This window comes from Zingiber officinale, chromosome 4A, assembly GCF_018446385.1.
Source record: "Zingiber officinale cultivar Zhangliang chromosome 4A, Zo_v1.1, whole genome shotgun sequence".
NCBI lineage: Eukaryota > Viridiplantae > Streptophyta > Magnoliopsida > Zingiberales > Zingiberaceae > Zingiber > Zingiber officinale.
Genome location: NC_055992.1, coordinates 109,378,511 through 109,391,758, shown reverse-complemented (window position 1 = coordinate 109,391,758; position 13,248 = coordinate 109,378,511). Strand labels below are relative to the sequence as shown.

At 37.0% G+C, this 13,248-nt stretch overlaps 2 protein-coding genes across 5 annotated transcripts; one reads left to right on the top strand and one right to left on the bottom strand.

Annotated features, from left to right (window-relative positions):
* The first annotated feature begins 2,582 nt into the window (after window positions 1-2,582).
* On the top strand, window positions 2,583-8,491 carry LOC121970535 (protein tesmin/TSO1-like CXC 5). 3 transcript variants are annotated; one of them, XM_042521312.1, is made up of 8 exons: window positions 2,583-3,204; window positions 3,925-4,026; window positions 5,755-5,932; window positions 6,031-6,381; window positions 6,727-6,833; window positions 6,940-7,034; window positions 7,716-8,117; window positions 8,277-8,491. In XM_042521312.1, exons 1-8 carry the CDS (start codon window positions 2,939-2,941, stop codon window positions 8,489-8,491), a joined length of 1,716 nt encoding a protein of 571 aa, XP_042377246.1. In that variant the 5' UTR covers window positions 2,583-2,938. The 3 variants fall into 3 exon arrangements, with proteins under 3 accessions (XP_042377246.1, XP_042377244.1, XP_042377245.1); XM_042521310.1 differs by having other exon boundaries at window positions 3,922-4,026; XM_042521311.1 differs by having other exon boundaries at window positions 2,584-3,204; window positions 3,922-4,026; window positions 6,730-6,833.
* Window positions 7,452-9,471, bottom strand: LOC121970536 (dynein light chain LC6, flagellar outer arm-like). Of its 2 annotated transcripts, XR_006108948.1 has the most exons (3): window positions 9,194-9,471; window positions 8,788-9,114; window positions 8,242-8,374 (listed from the first exon to the last, which is right to left on the bottom strand). XR_006108948.1 is itself a non-coding variant. In XM_042521313.1 (2 exons), the coding sequence occupies exons 1-2, from the start codon at window positions 9,329-9,331 to the stop codon at window positions 8,971-8,973; spliced, it is 282 nt and encodes a 93-aa protein (XP_042377247.1). In that variant the 5' UTR covers window positions 9,332-9,471; the 3' UTR covers window positions 7,452-8,970. The 2 variants fall into 2 exon arrangements, 1 of the variants encoding a protein (XP_042377247.1); XM_042521313.1 differs by having other exon boundaries at window positions 7,452-9,114.
* Between the last annotated feature and the right edge of the window lie 3,777 nt (window positions 9,472-13,248).

Here is a 13,248-nt window from a genome sequence, read left to right as displayed (position 1 = left end):
TGACCAATGTGATTCTTTTATTTCAAAATAAATGTTTACAAAAGCTAGGCTTTTAGTATACACTCCAACACTTGTGAATGTGATACTTCTGTCCAACCAAGATTGAGGCCGCTTGGAGATAGTCCACTCGACCTTTGTACTTACCAAGCAATGGCGGATTCGCAACCTCTGGCTGCCAGGCGGTCAGGAAATCTAGCCACTCGAGAAAACATACGAAGAAAAAGTAGCCCTTCCAATGCTTATTGGAGGACGACATCTTATCGAAGAATACCGAGCCCACTCGGACTTGGAATAGGAAGGTTCCCGACTCGGACAGTTTAGGATAATAGAAGTAGTGAAAGACCCAAGGGGTTAAAGAAATGTCATGCAGGCGAAAAAGGATGACACCCCCGTACAACAGCCTAAAAGAGTTCAGGACTAATTAGTGGAGAGAGAGACGAAAGTATTTATAAACTACGGAAAAAATGGTGGATCGGGAATCGCAGACCGACGGTGAATCGATCTCTAAAGAAGCATAAACAACCTGGCAGTGACTCACTCGGCCGATCAAAAGAAGAAGGGAGAGCAATTTCATAGCCAGGGGGAAGCTCATAAGCAGCCTGTAAACTCTCAGCATCGCTTCCGTCGAACCTGGACTCAATAGAAGTATCTCAAAGTCCAGGGACAGGGGCAAGGGATTGCGAGGTACTTGCCATCGAAAACTAAGAAAGAGAAGAGAAACGAAAGGATTCGATTGAAAGGAGAAGGGAACTTACAAGGAAGATCGCTGGAAAGGAAGAAGGACGCTGCGTCGCCGGGAAGCTCGAAGACGAAGACACGAAGTGAGGAAGATGATGACGCATATGAGGTTTATAAACCTCGCGGTCGATCGACCTCAACCATCCGATCCAGAGTTATAGAAACCTAGAAGTAGATCCAACCGTTGAATTTAAAAAGGCGCATATCGCATCGCAAGCGGATATCTGCATGCCACATCAAATGTGCGACGACAGTGCAAGACACGTGCCCTTCGATCACCGGACAACATTTAAGCTTAATTAAGAAGGTATAACCACGTGCTTGGCCATAATTATTAGGGATTTGCACGATTTTCAAAAAATTTGGATGACGTCAGCCAAGACCATGCTCGCCCAAGGACGCACAAGGAAAGGAAGTTTAGCTGCGAAGTGCTGCTGCCCATCGTTCCGATCGGCACAGAGGACGGGTCACAGGGCCGAACGTCCTAGGCACCATCCGCTCCAACCACGACCCAAGATCTACAAGCACTTGGCAAATGAAGCCGAATGGCGTTGTCTTATGGGTCGATCAGCAATTAAGGACCAAGTATAGTCCGATCGGACGTGGAAATCACCTAAGGCACCAATTGTCCAGTCAATCGGACTTGCAACCTCCTTCGACTAGACTTGAGGGGGAGGCTTGTGATGCGACGATAAGGAGGAGCCTACCTGGCACGGGTCAATTGTCACGGTGTAAGTCAAAATCAAGGCAGTCAACACCATGACTTAAGCTAGGCTGACCGAGCGAGAAGTGACTACAACAACCTATCGGAGGAACCATTGTCTGGTCAGGCGTCATGATGAACCAGTGTCCGATCAACTTGGTCGGTAGGAGAGTGGGTCGAGCGGACCACCTGTCCGGCTCGGGGTATGATATTGACATTGTACATATTAATAATAAATCGATAAAATAATAAAGGAAGAAAAGACGGATACTTAATAAGGGAAAGAGAAAACAAAAGAGAACACTCCATCTATTATTGAATGCGAAAAAGCACAAAGATTCTTTCTGTCGGTAATTAATATCATTAAACAGAGGAAGATGGAGGGTCACTAAGAAAGATATAAAAGAGTATGTTAGGTATGAAAAAAAGGCAAGATTCATCTCTATCTCTATCTCTATTATTTTTAAATTTCTCTTCCTACTATTATTTCTAACTTGAGTGTTGGAGGGTTAATACCAGAGACTCCTTTTCTGAATTGGTTTGTTTCATAGAAAGGAGCGAGATCTTTATCTAATCAGTAGAACTGTCACATCTCTAATTTTTCAACTTCACATTTCAGATAGGATCAAGATCTATTAAAAAAATGTTATTGAGAGATTTTTTAATAACGAAAAAGATATCTGGTATTTTTACTTTCACGTGATACTGATATAATAACTAAAGAGCTCTCTAAGATTTTCAACGACCTTGCATGCTTTTGAGAGTTCTAAGCGAAAGGATCTTGCCATTTACGCCAGTTGCCAAACGAAAGGAGTTGAAAAATGTCACATAATCGTGCATGCAGAAGAGAAGTGGATTTTTCAAATTGCTCGAAAGCTACAACTACCGTCGGATCTCCTATTTGGACGGCAGGATCAGTTTCAAACATCTATTATTTTACTCAAATTTTATGCGGCAGTTTGCGGTCCATAGTCAAATAAAAACATATACTACTAACGAGTGGGGATCTCATCTAATCCGACGGTGGATAATCTCTCGTACTAAGACCTATGAATTTGAACCGTCAATCTTTTGTCTTCTATCGACTGTCCGATGTATCTATTTCTTCGATCCTGCCCGTACAATATCTGAATTTGATTTCAAGTGGAGCGGAGAGAGAGAAAGCGAAAGAGAGAGAAAGCGAGCTATTTGCTTCGTCGTCTTGGCTTAACCTCCTTCCCCCTTTTTCCACTCCAAAATTTCCAGCATCCGATTGAAAAACCTCGCGCTCTCCCCGCGCCGCCGCCGCTCCCTTTGTCTCCTCCGGTTCCACCACTCCGACGGACACTGCCCTTCCTCGATCTCCCCGCCTTCGCCTCTCGATCTGCGGACGCGAATTGATTGGAATCCTGGACGCTACCAGGGGATCGGTTCTCGCCGCTGGCATCCTAGGCCAGTTCGAGGCTTCTTTTCCGTATTTCCTTGTCGGAATCTTCGGCCTATGATTCAACGGCGTCGATGGAACCAGGGAATCCATCTGCTCACGCATCGGCCTCGTCTGATTTCCCTCCGAAGAAACCCATCCGTCATCTGGATTTCACCACCCATGAATATCCGAGTTCTCCCCCTCCTCTAACATCTTCGGGGCACATAGAGCATCCGCCACATCAACCGCAACAACAGCTGCCGCCTCCGCAGCCTCAACACCAGCAGCAACCGCTGCCAGTTCCTATGCCGATGTTGTCTCCGCTTCCGGCCTCCCGCCCTGTGGTTCCTTTTCCGGTGTAAGTTTGTATATATATATTAATTCGTAGTTGTTGTTTAACTTTTCGTAGTTCCTCTGCTTCATTCCCGTTTGCTGGCTTTTTTTTTCCGCCGTGATCATGCCACTTCTTTGTCGATTTTCTACTGACACCTTTACTGGTGGTTTTAGGATGTGCGCTTCTAGTTTCAGGAGTATTTCTCCTTATACAATTTGTTATTGCTCTCCCCAAATTTCCATTTTGAATCAAGTTTCAACTTTTGTATAGGCTAGGGCGTCCTTCCTTTTTTGAGAATATCTTCTTTATTCAACAAATGCCATAAATGAAATGTCATTAGATTTAAGAAAAAAAATTTTGTTAGATATGCAAAGTTGATTTGCTTGTTGCATTGAAGGATGGGATAGTTCACTCGGGAAATTTAAAGATCTTATTTTTGAATCTAGATGCAGCAGTAGATCATATTTTGAAGCTCGATGCAGCATCAGGAAGATTAAGTTTTGAAGTAACTTAGAAATGGTTATCCAAGATTATTTTCTCCAGTTAAAGCCTCTATTTCATACTTGATAGTCACAGTTTAAATCTTTGAGTTTTTGTTTCATTAGGAAATGTGCAAATACTATCACATAAGGAACTAGTATATTGGCAAGGTTGTCATGGTAACCTCTGAAGATATTGTAGTTAATTGATGCTTACATTTGAAGTTAAGTCATTAGCATTAGCTGTCCTCTTTCTTTTCAGCAGGTCAGAATCTCCAAGGCAACTATCACAACCAGGATATGCAACCAAAGAAGGCACTCCTAGAAAGAAGAATTGCAACTGCAAACATTCAAAATGCTTGAAGTTGTAAGTGAATGGAATAAAATTTGTATCCATATTCAATATTCCAGTTATAAGGTAATGTTATTTTGTTGATAATACTTGTCCTACTTATAAATTGTATGCTTTATTTGGTAAGGTGATTATTTAATATCATGGTTAATTGGTCAAAATAATGCCAATTTTTGGTGTGCTGAAAGAGCTTTATATTATGCAATACTTAGAGGTGAAGTATCGTAAGCTACATTGTCTTGATTACAGATTAAGAGTGAATTCTGGTAGTTAAGAAGTGTATTTCCTTCTTCAAGGTAAACAAATGTTGTTTCCTTGATAATTTATCTATCCAGGTTGGTCTTGTGACGTATTGCCCATTTCAAAAATACTAATTGAGAATTTTCTGCTAAGAAAATATTTTCTGATGTTAATATTCAGATTAATGATATAGTTTTTGGATATTGTTTATAAGGGAACAGATTGTCATATTCACTTCCATGCACGAAGAGGATTCACTACTGGTTATATGAAGCATATGATTTATTGCAGACTTCTGATTGCCTATTTTAGGGAAACATTTGCATCTACTCACATCTAGAAATTGTATTCTAAATGCTGCTAGTGTTCATCTTCCATTTACAAAAATCAAGCACAAAAAACGTCAACTGAGAATACAATGTAACAACAATAATCTACCGTTTCTCCATATACAAGCAACAAAATATTCATTTTTCACTTAGATTCTTGTCTGTGGCAGTTCTTTGTGTGATTAATTAGTGCCTAAAGGCTGCATTTGGTTCAACAATTGGTGAGGCATGGTGGAAAAGGAAGATGAGGTTGTGGGCTGTTACAGGCAGAAGGCACTACTGGCTATGGAAGACGACTGTGGATAGATAAGTAGCGAAGATGGATGAGATGATGGATGGTGGATGCTCAAGGAGGAATAGCCAGTGGTGAGCATGAAAAATCAAAAATCAAAAATCAAATTAAGAGTTTGATTTTGATACCAATATCAGATATTGCACTAGGTAGCAGGGAGACAAACACAAAGCTCTAGACTTTCACAATGATGAATTTCGTCAAATAGAAAATTTTATTAATTGAAAGATGCATTACGAGGGGAGTTAGATCATTTTAAAGGCTCCAACTCAACTAAAATTGGAAAATACAATTAAGAATATAAAAAATTCATACTTATCCAAAGGACTTGACACTTAAGCAATAAAATGATTATGACTTGGAAATATAAGATCTTACTAAAGTTGAAAAATAACCCAAATACTTAAAACTCTTTACAACTCAAAAGGACTCTTATAAACTCTAACCAAATTAAAGGAACTCTTAGCTAAAAGATTTCCATCAAATTCTAACCAAATTAAAAGATATCTAATTTCATAGTAGAATACTACCAAATTCAAATCATCATCAACCAAGCCTTATCCCACTAGGAGGGGTCGGAAATATTACCAAATTCAATTGCAATTCAAAATTCAAATCAATTCCATTTTTATCCAAAACTTTTAATTAGACAGAACAAATTGCAGGGAATATTATGACGTTAATAAACTATAACAGTGGCGTTGATTAAGCCCTGTTTACATGAAACTTGTATACTTTTAGCTTCCTAGCTGCATTTTCTTTGGCATTGCAATTTGGTATTCTATTAATATGGCTGACTTTGACAGTCGTACTAATCTTTTTTTTATGGCAAGTTTGATTATTATCTCTATGCCAAGTTGTCAACCTCATTGTGTTTTTTAGGTATTGTGAATGTTTTGCATCTGGAGTATACTGTGACGGTTGCAACTGCACAAACTGCTGTAACAATGCTGAAAATGGAGCTACTAGGCATGAAGCTATTGAAGCTATTCTAGAACGCAATCCTAATGCCTTCAGGCCTAAGATTGGTAGTAGCCCTCATGCACCTAGGGATAATAAGGTATTTTTTCACTATTTTTCTAAAAACATATTTTATTCACTCAACTTGACAGATCATCCATATTTAATCTGATACACCAATGTGCTACTGGAAGCTAGGATGAGGCTGGAGAGCTGCCTTTTGTGGGAAAACACAACAAGGGATGCCATTGCAAGAAGTCTGGATGCCTCAAGAAGTACTGCGAGTGCTTCCAAGCAAGTATTCTGTGCTCTGATAATTGCAAATGCATGGATTGTAAGAATTTTGAAGGCAGTGAAGAGAGGAAAGCTCTCTTTCACAGTAATCATGGAAGCATGCTATACATGCAACAGGCTAATGCAGCCTTAAATGGAGCTATTGGACCCTCAGGGTTCAGCTTTCCATCTTCTAAGAGGAGGAGAAATCAGAGCCTCTTTACTGGTACAGCCATAAAAGATCAATCCTTTCACAGGCAATCACAACTCCCACAGGTGAGCTTCTGAACTTTAACAATTTTAGTCGTGATATACTAGGTTTTCTGAAGGTTTGTTTATTAGCTCACCAACAAAGATGTCTTTCCCATTCATATACTCCATGCTTTTGTGTGAGTTCCATTCAAATCGCTATATTTTTTGTTTCAAATGTTTTCCTGAGTTGGCCATTTTTATTGACCTTAATTTCTAAAGAATCATTTTTTTCCTTTACTGACTTTAATTAGTAAAGAACTAGAAAGCAACATAAATTGTTGACTTTTTTTTTTATCTCTGACCACCATGCATTAATAATGCATATTAAGCCTTCCATTCATTATCCTTTTTTTCAATTTTTAATGATAGCAGGCTAGTCAAGCGAAGGCTTCAGTTCCAGCTTCTTCTTTTAATTGTCTTCCTGTGACACATTCTACTATTCCTACTACACCAGCTACTACGAAAGTCACTTATGGGTAGAGATATTATCCTTAACTGGTCTTGTTCCTTCGTGGTTTGGATTTGGAGCCTTTAGTTGTACTTGTATGTAACTGTGCTTAAATTCTATTGGTCATCATAAAGGTCTCTTCTATCGGATGTAGTTCAAGCGGAGCACATTACTGACCTCTGCAAGCTTCTGGTGGTTGTATCTGAGCATGTAGCCAAAACATTTCCTGGTATGGCTAATTTCACAATTAGATAGTTGAAGCAGCTTGGGCATATCTAGGCTTTAGATGATGAGTTACTAATCTTTGTTTTTCTCTGCTGAGCAAATTGGTTTCTAAACTCTAAAGTGCTTGTATATGCTTCATTCATTCTCATAAAAACCATTAGGTTTCTGCTTAAAACACTAATAAGATCATTTAAGACTGACAACTACACAACTAGACAACTGTCTGCAACTTTGTAGTTTTGTTGCAGTTTTTCTATTGAGTCGTACAATTTATCCACTATGATGTTGAATTGCCAGCAAACTAACTAGAATGTTGTCCTCTCTTTACCCAAATACTGAGTAAAGACAATAATAAGTTTGATTCTTTCTATGTCAAAATATTGACTATTTTATCTGCTATGTTGTTCGGTATGACATATATATGTGCATTCATAATCCAGACTTTCCAGATTACTCATTTTCTGAAAAAATTTTAGTTGTCATAAATTTGCTGAACAAAGTTAAGGGATAAAATGATGAAAATGCCTCAGTTGTTACAATTGTTTTTGCCAATTGATTGATTTGCTTATTCCGACTTTTATTCTATGCTCTGGTCATGCAGTCATAGTGAAGCATCGTCTTCATGGTCTCAGTACTCCTTTGTGCTACATTTTCTTATTGCTTTAGTGTGAATAAAAAATTTCAGATGGAAAAGCAAACTCCTCAGTTGAGAAGGATGAGTATGTTGGAAGTCTTATTGCTTCCCCAAACCAAGATGCAGATGATCAGCGACAAGATGATCCAAGTGTTCAGCCTGGGTCAGCAGATCACAATTCAGAAAATATTCCTGCGTACAAAATCAAGGCAGAAGAGACTGACCCTGTCTGTGAAGGCACACAGCAAGGGCAGAGACCAATGTCTCCAGGAACACTGGCCCTAATGTGCGACGAGCAAGACACAATGTTCATGACGTCTCAATACCCTTGTACTTCTCTATCTTCTCACAGCAATCAGAGAACATCAGAGATCTTTGTAGAGCAAGAAAGGTGTGTGTTGTCAGAGTTCCGGAACTGCCTTCGTCAAATTGTGAATTCGGGGAGATTCAAAGGTAAATGTTAATCTTTATGCAAACGTAATGACAATAAATGGGATATAGTCATTTACTAAATTTTTTCCCAATATGATATATTCTCGCATTCTCTTTCAAATATATTACTTGGTTCATGTTTTTTTCCCCCCTGAAATTTGCGATTCTTATATGTTACAGAAGAGAGATTCAAATCCATGGTTGGAAAACCTGAAACATCAGATTTCCATGGATCACCTGCACCTGGTTTTGCTAGAGCTCCAACACCTGCGGCAGCGCTACCTCAAACATCAAAACCAAACCCTGTTAATTTCAGTAATGATGACCAACAAGTAGGACGGTCAGTCACAAGGAATGGAGAGATCAAGTTCAAAGTAGAGAACCCCGACTTGTAGGCAGGAAAGCCAGAAATAGATAGGTACAACGATGAGCAAACTACACTTCTATTTATTCTGATAGCATATGTGCATGTTGTTTGACGTTTAATACAAACCACGATCACCTGCTTTTCTCTTGTTCTTGTTGGCAAGTGTTGTTGGAGAAAGCATAGTTATAATAAATCAAATTGGAACTGTATATCATCCAAAATACTTCTCGTCCAAGTGACTCAATGTTTTGATGATTAGAGTGATATCCGTAGTCACTTAATATATTTTTCCTTTCAAAAAAGAAAAAAGAAAAAAATCATTACCTCACTCTGCTGCTCAAGTCATGGAAGCAAGCAGTTGCTGAGTTGGAAGCCACTGCAGTTGCTCAGAAGTCGAAACCACTCTAAGTTTGATTGTTGAAAGTCTGAAGACTGTTTGGAAGAAAAGTATAAAACTGCTTGTTATCCAAATTACAGTATGTTCCATTCTCCAGTGTGCAATCCAAACTATGCAGAAGCTCCTTTAAAAACAAGGAAGTTGAGCGACTCCAAGCAGAAGTAGATGAAGGTCCCCTTCGAGTGTGTGAAAAAACATCCAAAATTTGATCCCACAACGCACTGCCATCCAGGTCCGTACACAACATCAAATTCCTGAAATGTTTTTTTTAGTATATACGAAAGCTAGCTTCCATTTCCAACCAATTTCTAGTTTTTATAAGAAAAGAACAACCTTCTTAATGTGGCCGGCGATGCTTCTGCAGTCCAAGACGTCGAAGAGGTCAAGAGCTTCGCAGGCGAAGGGCATGGCTTGGAGCTGCATCTCCAATGGCATGTCTGTGTCTTGGATCATCGCCTTGCCTTCCAACATCTCCTCTCAGAAGGTGGTTTGCTTTTGATGAGGAATTAGGACGAAGGGATCTCTAAAAATTGGCACAAACTCTTCCACTTGCTTTAATAGTGATTTTATACGTCCCAACCGACGCAAAATGATAGGGGTGTGGATGAAGGATGTGAGGCAGGAAATGATCGACCAACTTTTAGTCTTGCTAATCAATTGAAACAGGTATAGATATTTGTATTCTTTACACTTCGGATGCGTTTTATATCGAGGATAAAAGTATCTAAATACTTTGTCTGCTTTTGGCCTGCCAAATAGACAATTACTGGTATAGATATTTTTTGGGTTGATTTATTTTAAAAGTAATCTATTTTATCTTATAAAAATTTTTCATCGATTATCAGGATAAATTATAAAATAGATACGAAAGCCTGTTCAAATGCCAACATTTTTAGATTTATCTTTCCACCAAAATAAAATTCCTATAATACATCCCAATTGAGATTTGAAATGCCTAATTAACTGCTTAGAAGATGGAAAAGGATGTTTTGGAAAATGTTGTTTCCTTATCGGCCACAATAATAGAACCAACCATTCTTGACTAGTCATTTGGATCGATGCTGGTGCAAGCCTGGCTTGTAGTTGCAGAATTTTGGCTTCATTCAAGCTATATTTACACTTGCACAAGAGAAACGAAGAGAGGATAATAAAATTTTCGAGCTCCTCTTTTGCTTTTACCTTGTACCTTGTCAAAATCTCTTTGAACTTGATGATCAGAAACTCTAAAAAAAAAATCTACACAAGTGGTGCAAATTAATTAACGGATAGAGAAGGATCAACTCAGGTAAATTAATTGTCTGTCTATTCCCAAACAACTAATGACCTAGGTGTGTATTAGAGTAAAAGATGATATTACCCATCTAATTCAGTATCGTTGGCTCCACGATAAGATTCAAATAGATAAATTATATGGATATTTTTTCTTAACATAATAATTATTTATATGAAAGAAATCAGACACCTAACATGAAGAAAACATTCATATAAGTACAAGGCGTAGGCATGTATTTTGTATATATCTACACCACAAACACAACTGATTTTGTGCGTCTTAAACATTGTCATATGACTTACTGATAGATGTGGTATTATATATATATATATATATATATATATATATATATATATATATATATATATTATAAATATTAGGGGAAAATACATTTAACCTTTTATCAAGAAACATTTTATCCTCTTATATTTAAAAAATGGCATTTAATCCCTTTGACCAAAAATTTCTCATGAAAAAGATAATTGTGTCATTAGATAATAATCTTAAGAGGAAAAAAATATATTATATCTTCAATAAGAATCTTTACTAAATTCATATATGCATCAACATAAATAATAGAAAAATAATAATTCAGAAAAAGATAATCAACCAAAAACTCATTCCACTACTCTCATCAAATTAAAAAAGAGACAGAATTCTAAATTAATGAACCAAAATTAAATGAAGATGGAATAAAGTTTATTATTAAAAATCTCCTCCTCATCATCAAATGTGACATATAATGAATAAAAGACAATTGTGCTCTTGTCTTTTTTATTATTTTTTGATAATAACCTTAAGAAGAAGAAATCTATTGAATTGACCATTATATCCTTCGATAAAAACTCTCATAAAATTTATATATGCACCAGCATAAACATAAAAAAAAAAAGCAACAACTCTGAAAGGGATAATCAACTAAAAACTCATTACACTACCTTCACGAAATCAAATAAGAGAGAATTTTAAATTGATGAACCAAAATCCTTCCTACTTCATTATATGCCACATTTGATGATGGGAAGGAGATTTTTAATGATAAACTTTGTTCCATCTTCATTTGATTTTGATTCATTAATTTAAAATTTTGGCTATTTTTTAGTTTGGTGAGGGTCATGGAATGAATTTTTGACTGATTATCCTTTTCAAATTATATTTTCTATTATTTATGTTGGTGCATATATGAATTTTATGAAGATTTTTACTAAAAGATATAATGATCAAGTTAATATGCTTTTTCTTTCTCGAGATTATTATCGAAAAAATAATAAAAAAGATAAGGACATAATTATCTTTTATTAGATTTCTCACATCTTACTTTTGATCTAATGGAATTAAATGTCATTTTTTAAATATAGGAGATAAAATACTAAACAATAACAGCCAAACCATTTCCGAGATACATTGCGTCTGAATATGCAAGGACTTAGGAATGCAAAAACTCGAGTGGAAGATGTGGCATTTATCTCCGTTGTGTAGCGGTTGCGAACAGATAAAACACACAACTGGAGTGCCCAGAGTCGTCACGTCAGCAAATGATTATTTTTTACTAGTGGGCTATAAATAGAGTCTTGGTCCTCTTCATTTAGAACAACATTCTCTTTGTATTTGAATACTTTACTGTTCTTCATTGTTCGTGAGTTGTCAACATATTGTACGAGGCTTATCCGCCTCGAACTTGTGCCAAAGAAGGAATCGACTTAAAGAGCTTTATTTGCCTTGGATTAGTAACCTCTCTAGTTGCAAACCAAGTAAATTTTATTTGTCTCGTACTTTCTTTTATGAAGTTTAATTTTATTTATTAAAGTATTTTTATAACCTAAATGTTGAAAGAAAGAGAAAGGTACCTTGATTGAATTGTAGGGTTATTTACCCTCTCTAGTTGGTCGTCAAGGGACCAACCGTTAATATATTATATAAATATAACATGGTGGAGGCAAATGGACACTAGAGATGAATGAGCTTTTTTGTGGTGTATTAGGGCATCTACATTGGATGCATTAATGGGGTGTTATAACCCTCCCTTGGTGTTAAAACCAATGTGAAGGGGTGTTATAATGCCTCTTCTCTTGAACTCGTTCAGGTGGGCCAGCCTTAGCTAGCCCACCCCACATGAGTAGATTTTTTTAATTTTATTTATTAAAAAAATTATAAATTTTAAAATTAAAAATTAAATAAAATGGTTAGTTTTTAACGACTGATTTTTAACGACTATTTTAATAAAAAAAGTCAAATTTTTATCTATAAATACTCATCACCTTACCCAACTTATTTTAATTATTCAACGACCAATCTCTCTAAAATTCTTCTCCTATTTTCCTCTGAAATGGATGAAAATAACCGATTTTTTTTAAAAAATTGTGAATTATAAAAAAATTCTAGAAGAAAATGCTTCTTCCCAAAATTCACAAATTCCATCAAATTATCCATATTTTCTATATCCACTAAATTATCCACCTAATCCATATCCATCAAATAATCCATATGATTTATATCCACCAAATTATCCATATCCATATCCATAAAATTATCCATCTATTCCACATGCAACCGGTATGCCTTTTACATCTTTGACGGAAAAGGAACCATTTACTCCGACTTTTATTTTGGAGACTCAACTTTTTGACTGTGAATCCCCAATTGAATTCGTAAATTTGGAAAATATAGTTTCTAGTGCTGCAAGTAGAAGAAAGTGGTCAACATGGAGCAAGGTTGAAGATGAGGTTTTAGCGAGATCTTTTGTCACCTATCTAACCAAGATATTGTTGGTGCAGTTTACACTAACGGTCTAACTCAGGTTTTGATAAATGATAAGTGAGTTAAGTTAGGTGCATTTGTGATCTAAGTACTTTACCAAGTGTGCAGGAATTGATGGGTCTGGAGGACCTGACACGAAGCTGAAATCTAGCTAGGTCTGTGGGATCGAATAGCTGGTGTGAAATCTAGGTAGGTCAACGAGCCGACCTGATATATGGCAGAAAGTCTAGTTGGGTCCACAGGACCTGACAACCGATAGAACTCCGGTTGGGTCTGCAGACCTGACAACTAGCATGAAGACCTGGTGGGTCAAGAAGCTAGTCAAGCAATTGTAACTTGGTAAGTAAAGGTAAATCTA

Bases quoted from the DNA above. Each gene is read 5' to 3' on its own strand.
- LOC121970535 (XM_042521310.1), top strand. From the start codon at position 2,939: ATGGAACCAGGGAATCCATCTGCTCACGCATCGGCCTCGTCTGATTTC. The intron at 6,834-6,939 runs GTAGAGATATTA...GTCATCATAAAG, and splicing joins ACTACGAAAGTCACTTATGG to GTCTCTTCTATCGGATGTAG. The intron at 8,118-8,276 runs GTAAATGTTAAT...TATATGTTACAG, and splicing joins GAATTCGGGGAGATTCAAAG to AAGAGAGATTCAAATCCATG.
- LOC121970536 (XM_042521313.1), bottom strand. From the start codon at position 9,331: ATGTTGGAAGGCAAGGCGATGATCCAAGACACAGACATGCCATTGGAG. The intron at 9,115-9,193 runs GTTGTTCTTTTC...AAAACATTTCAG, and splicing joins TCGCCGGCCACATTAAGAAG to GAATTTGATGTTGTGTACGG.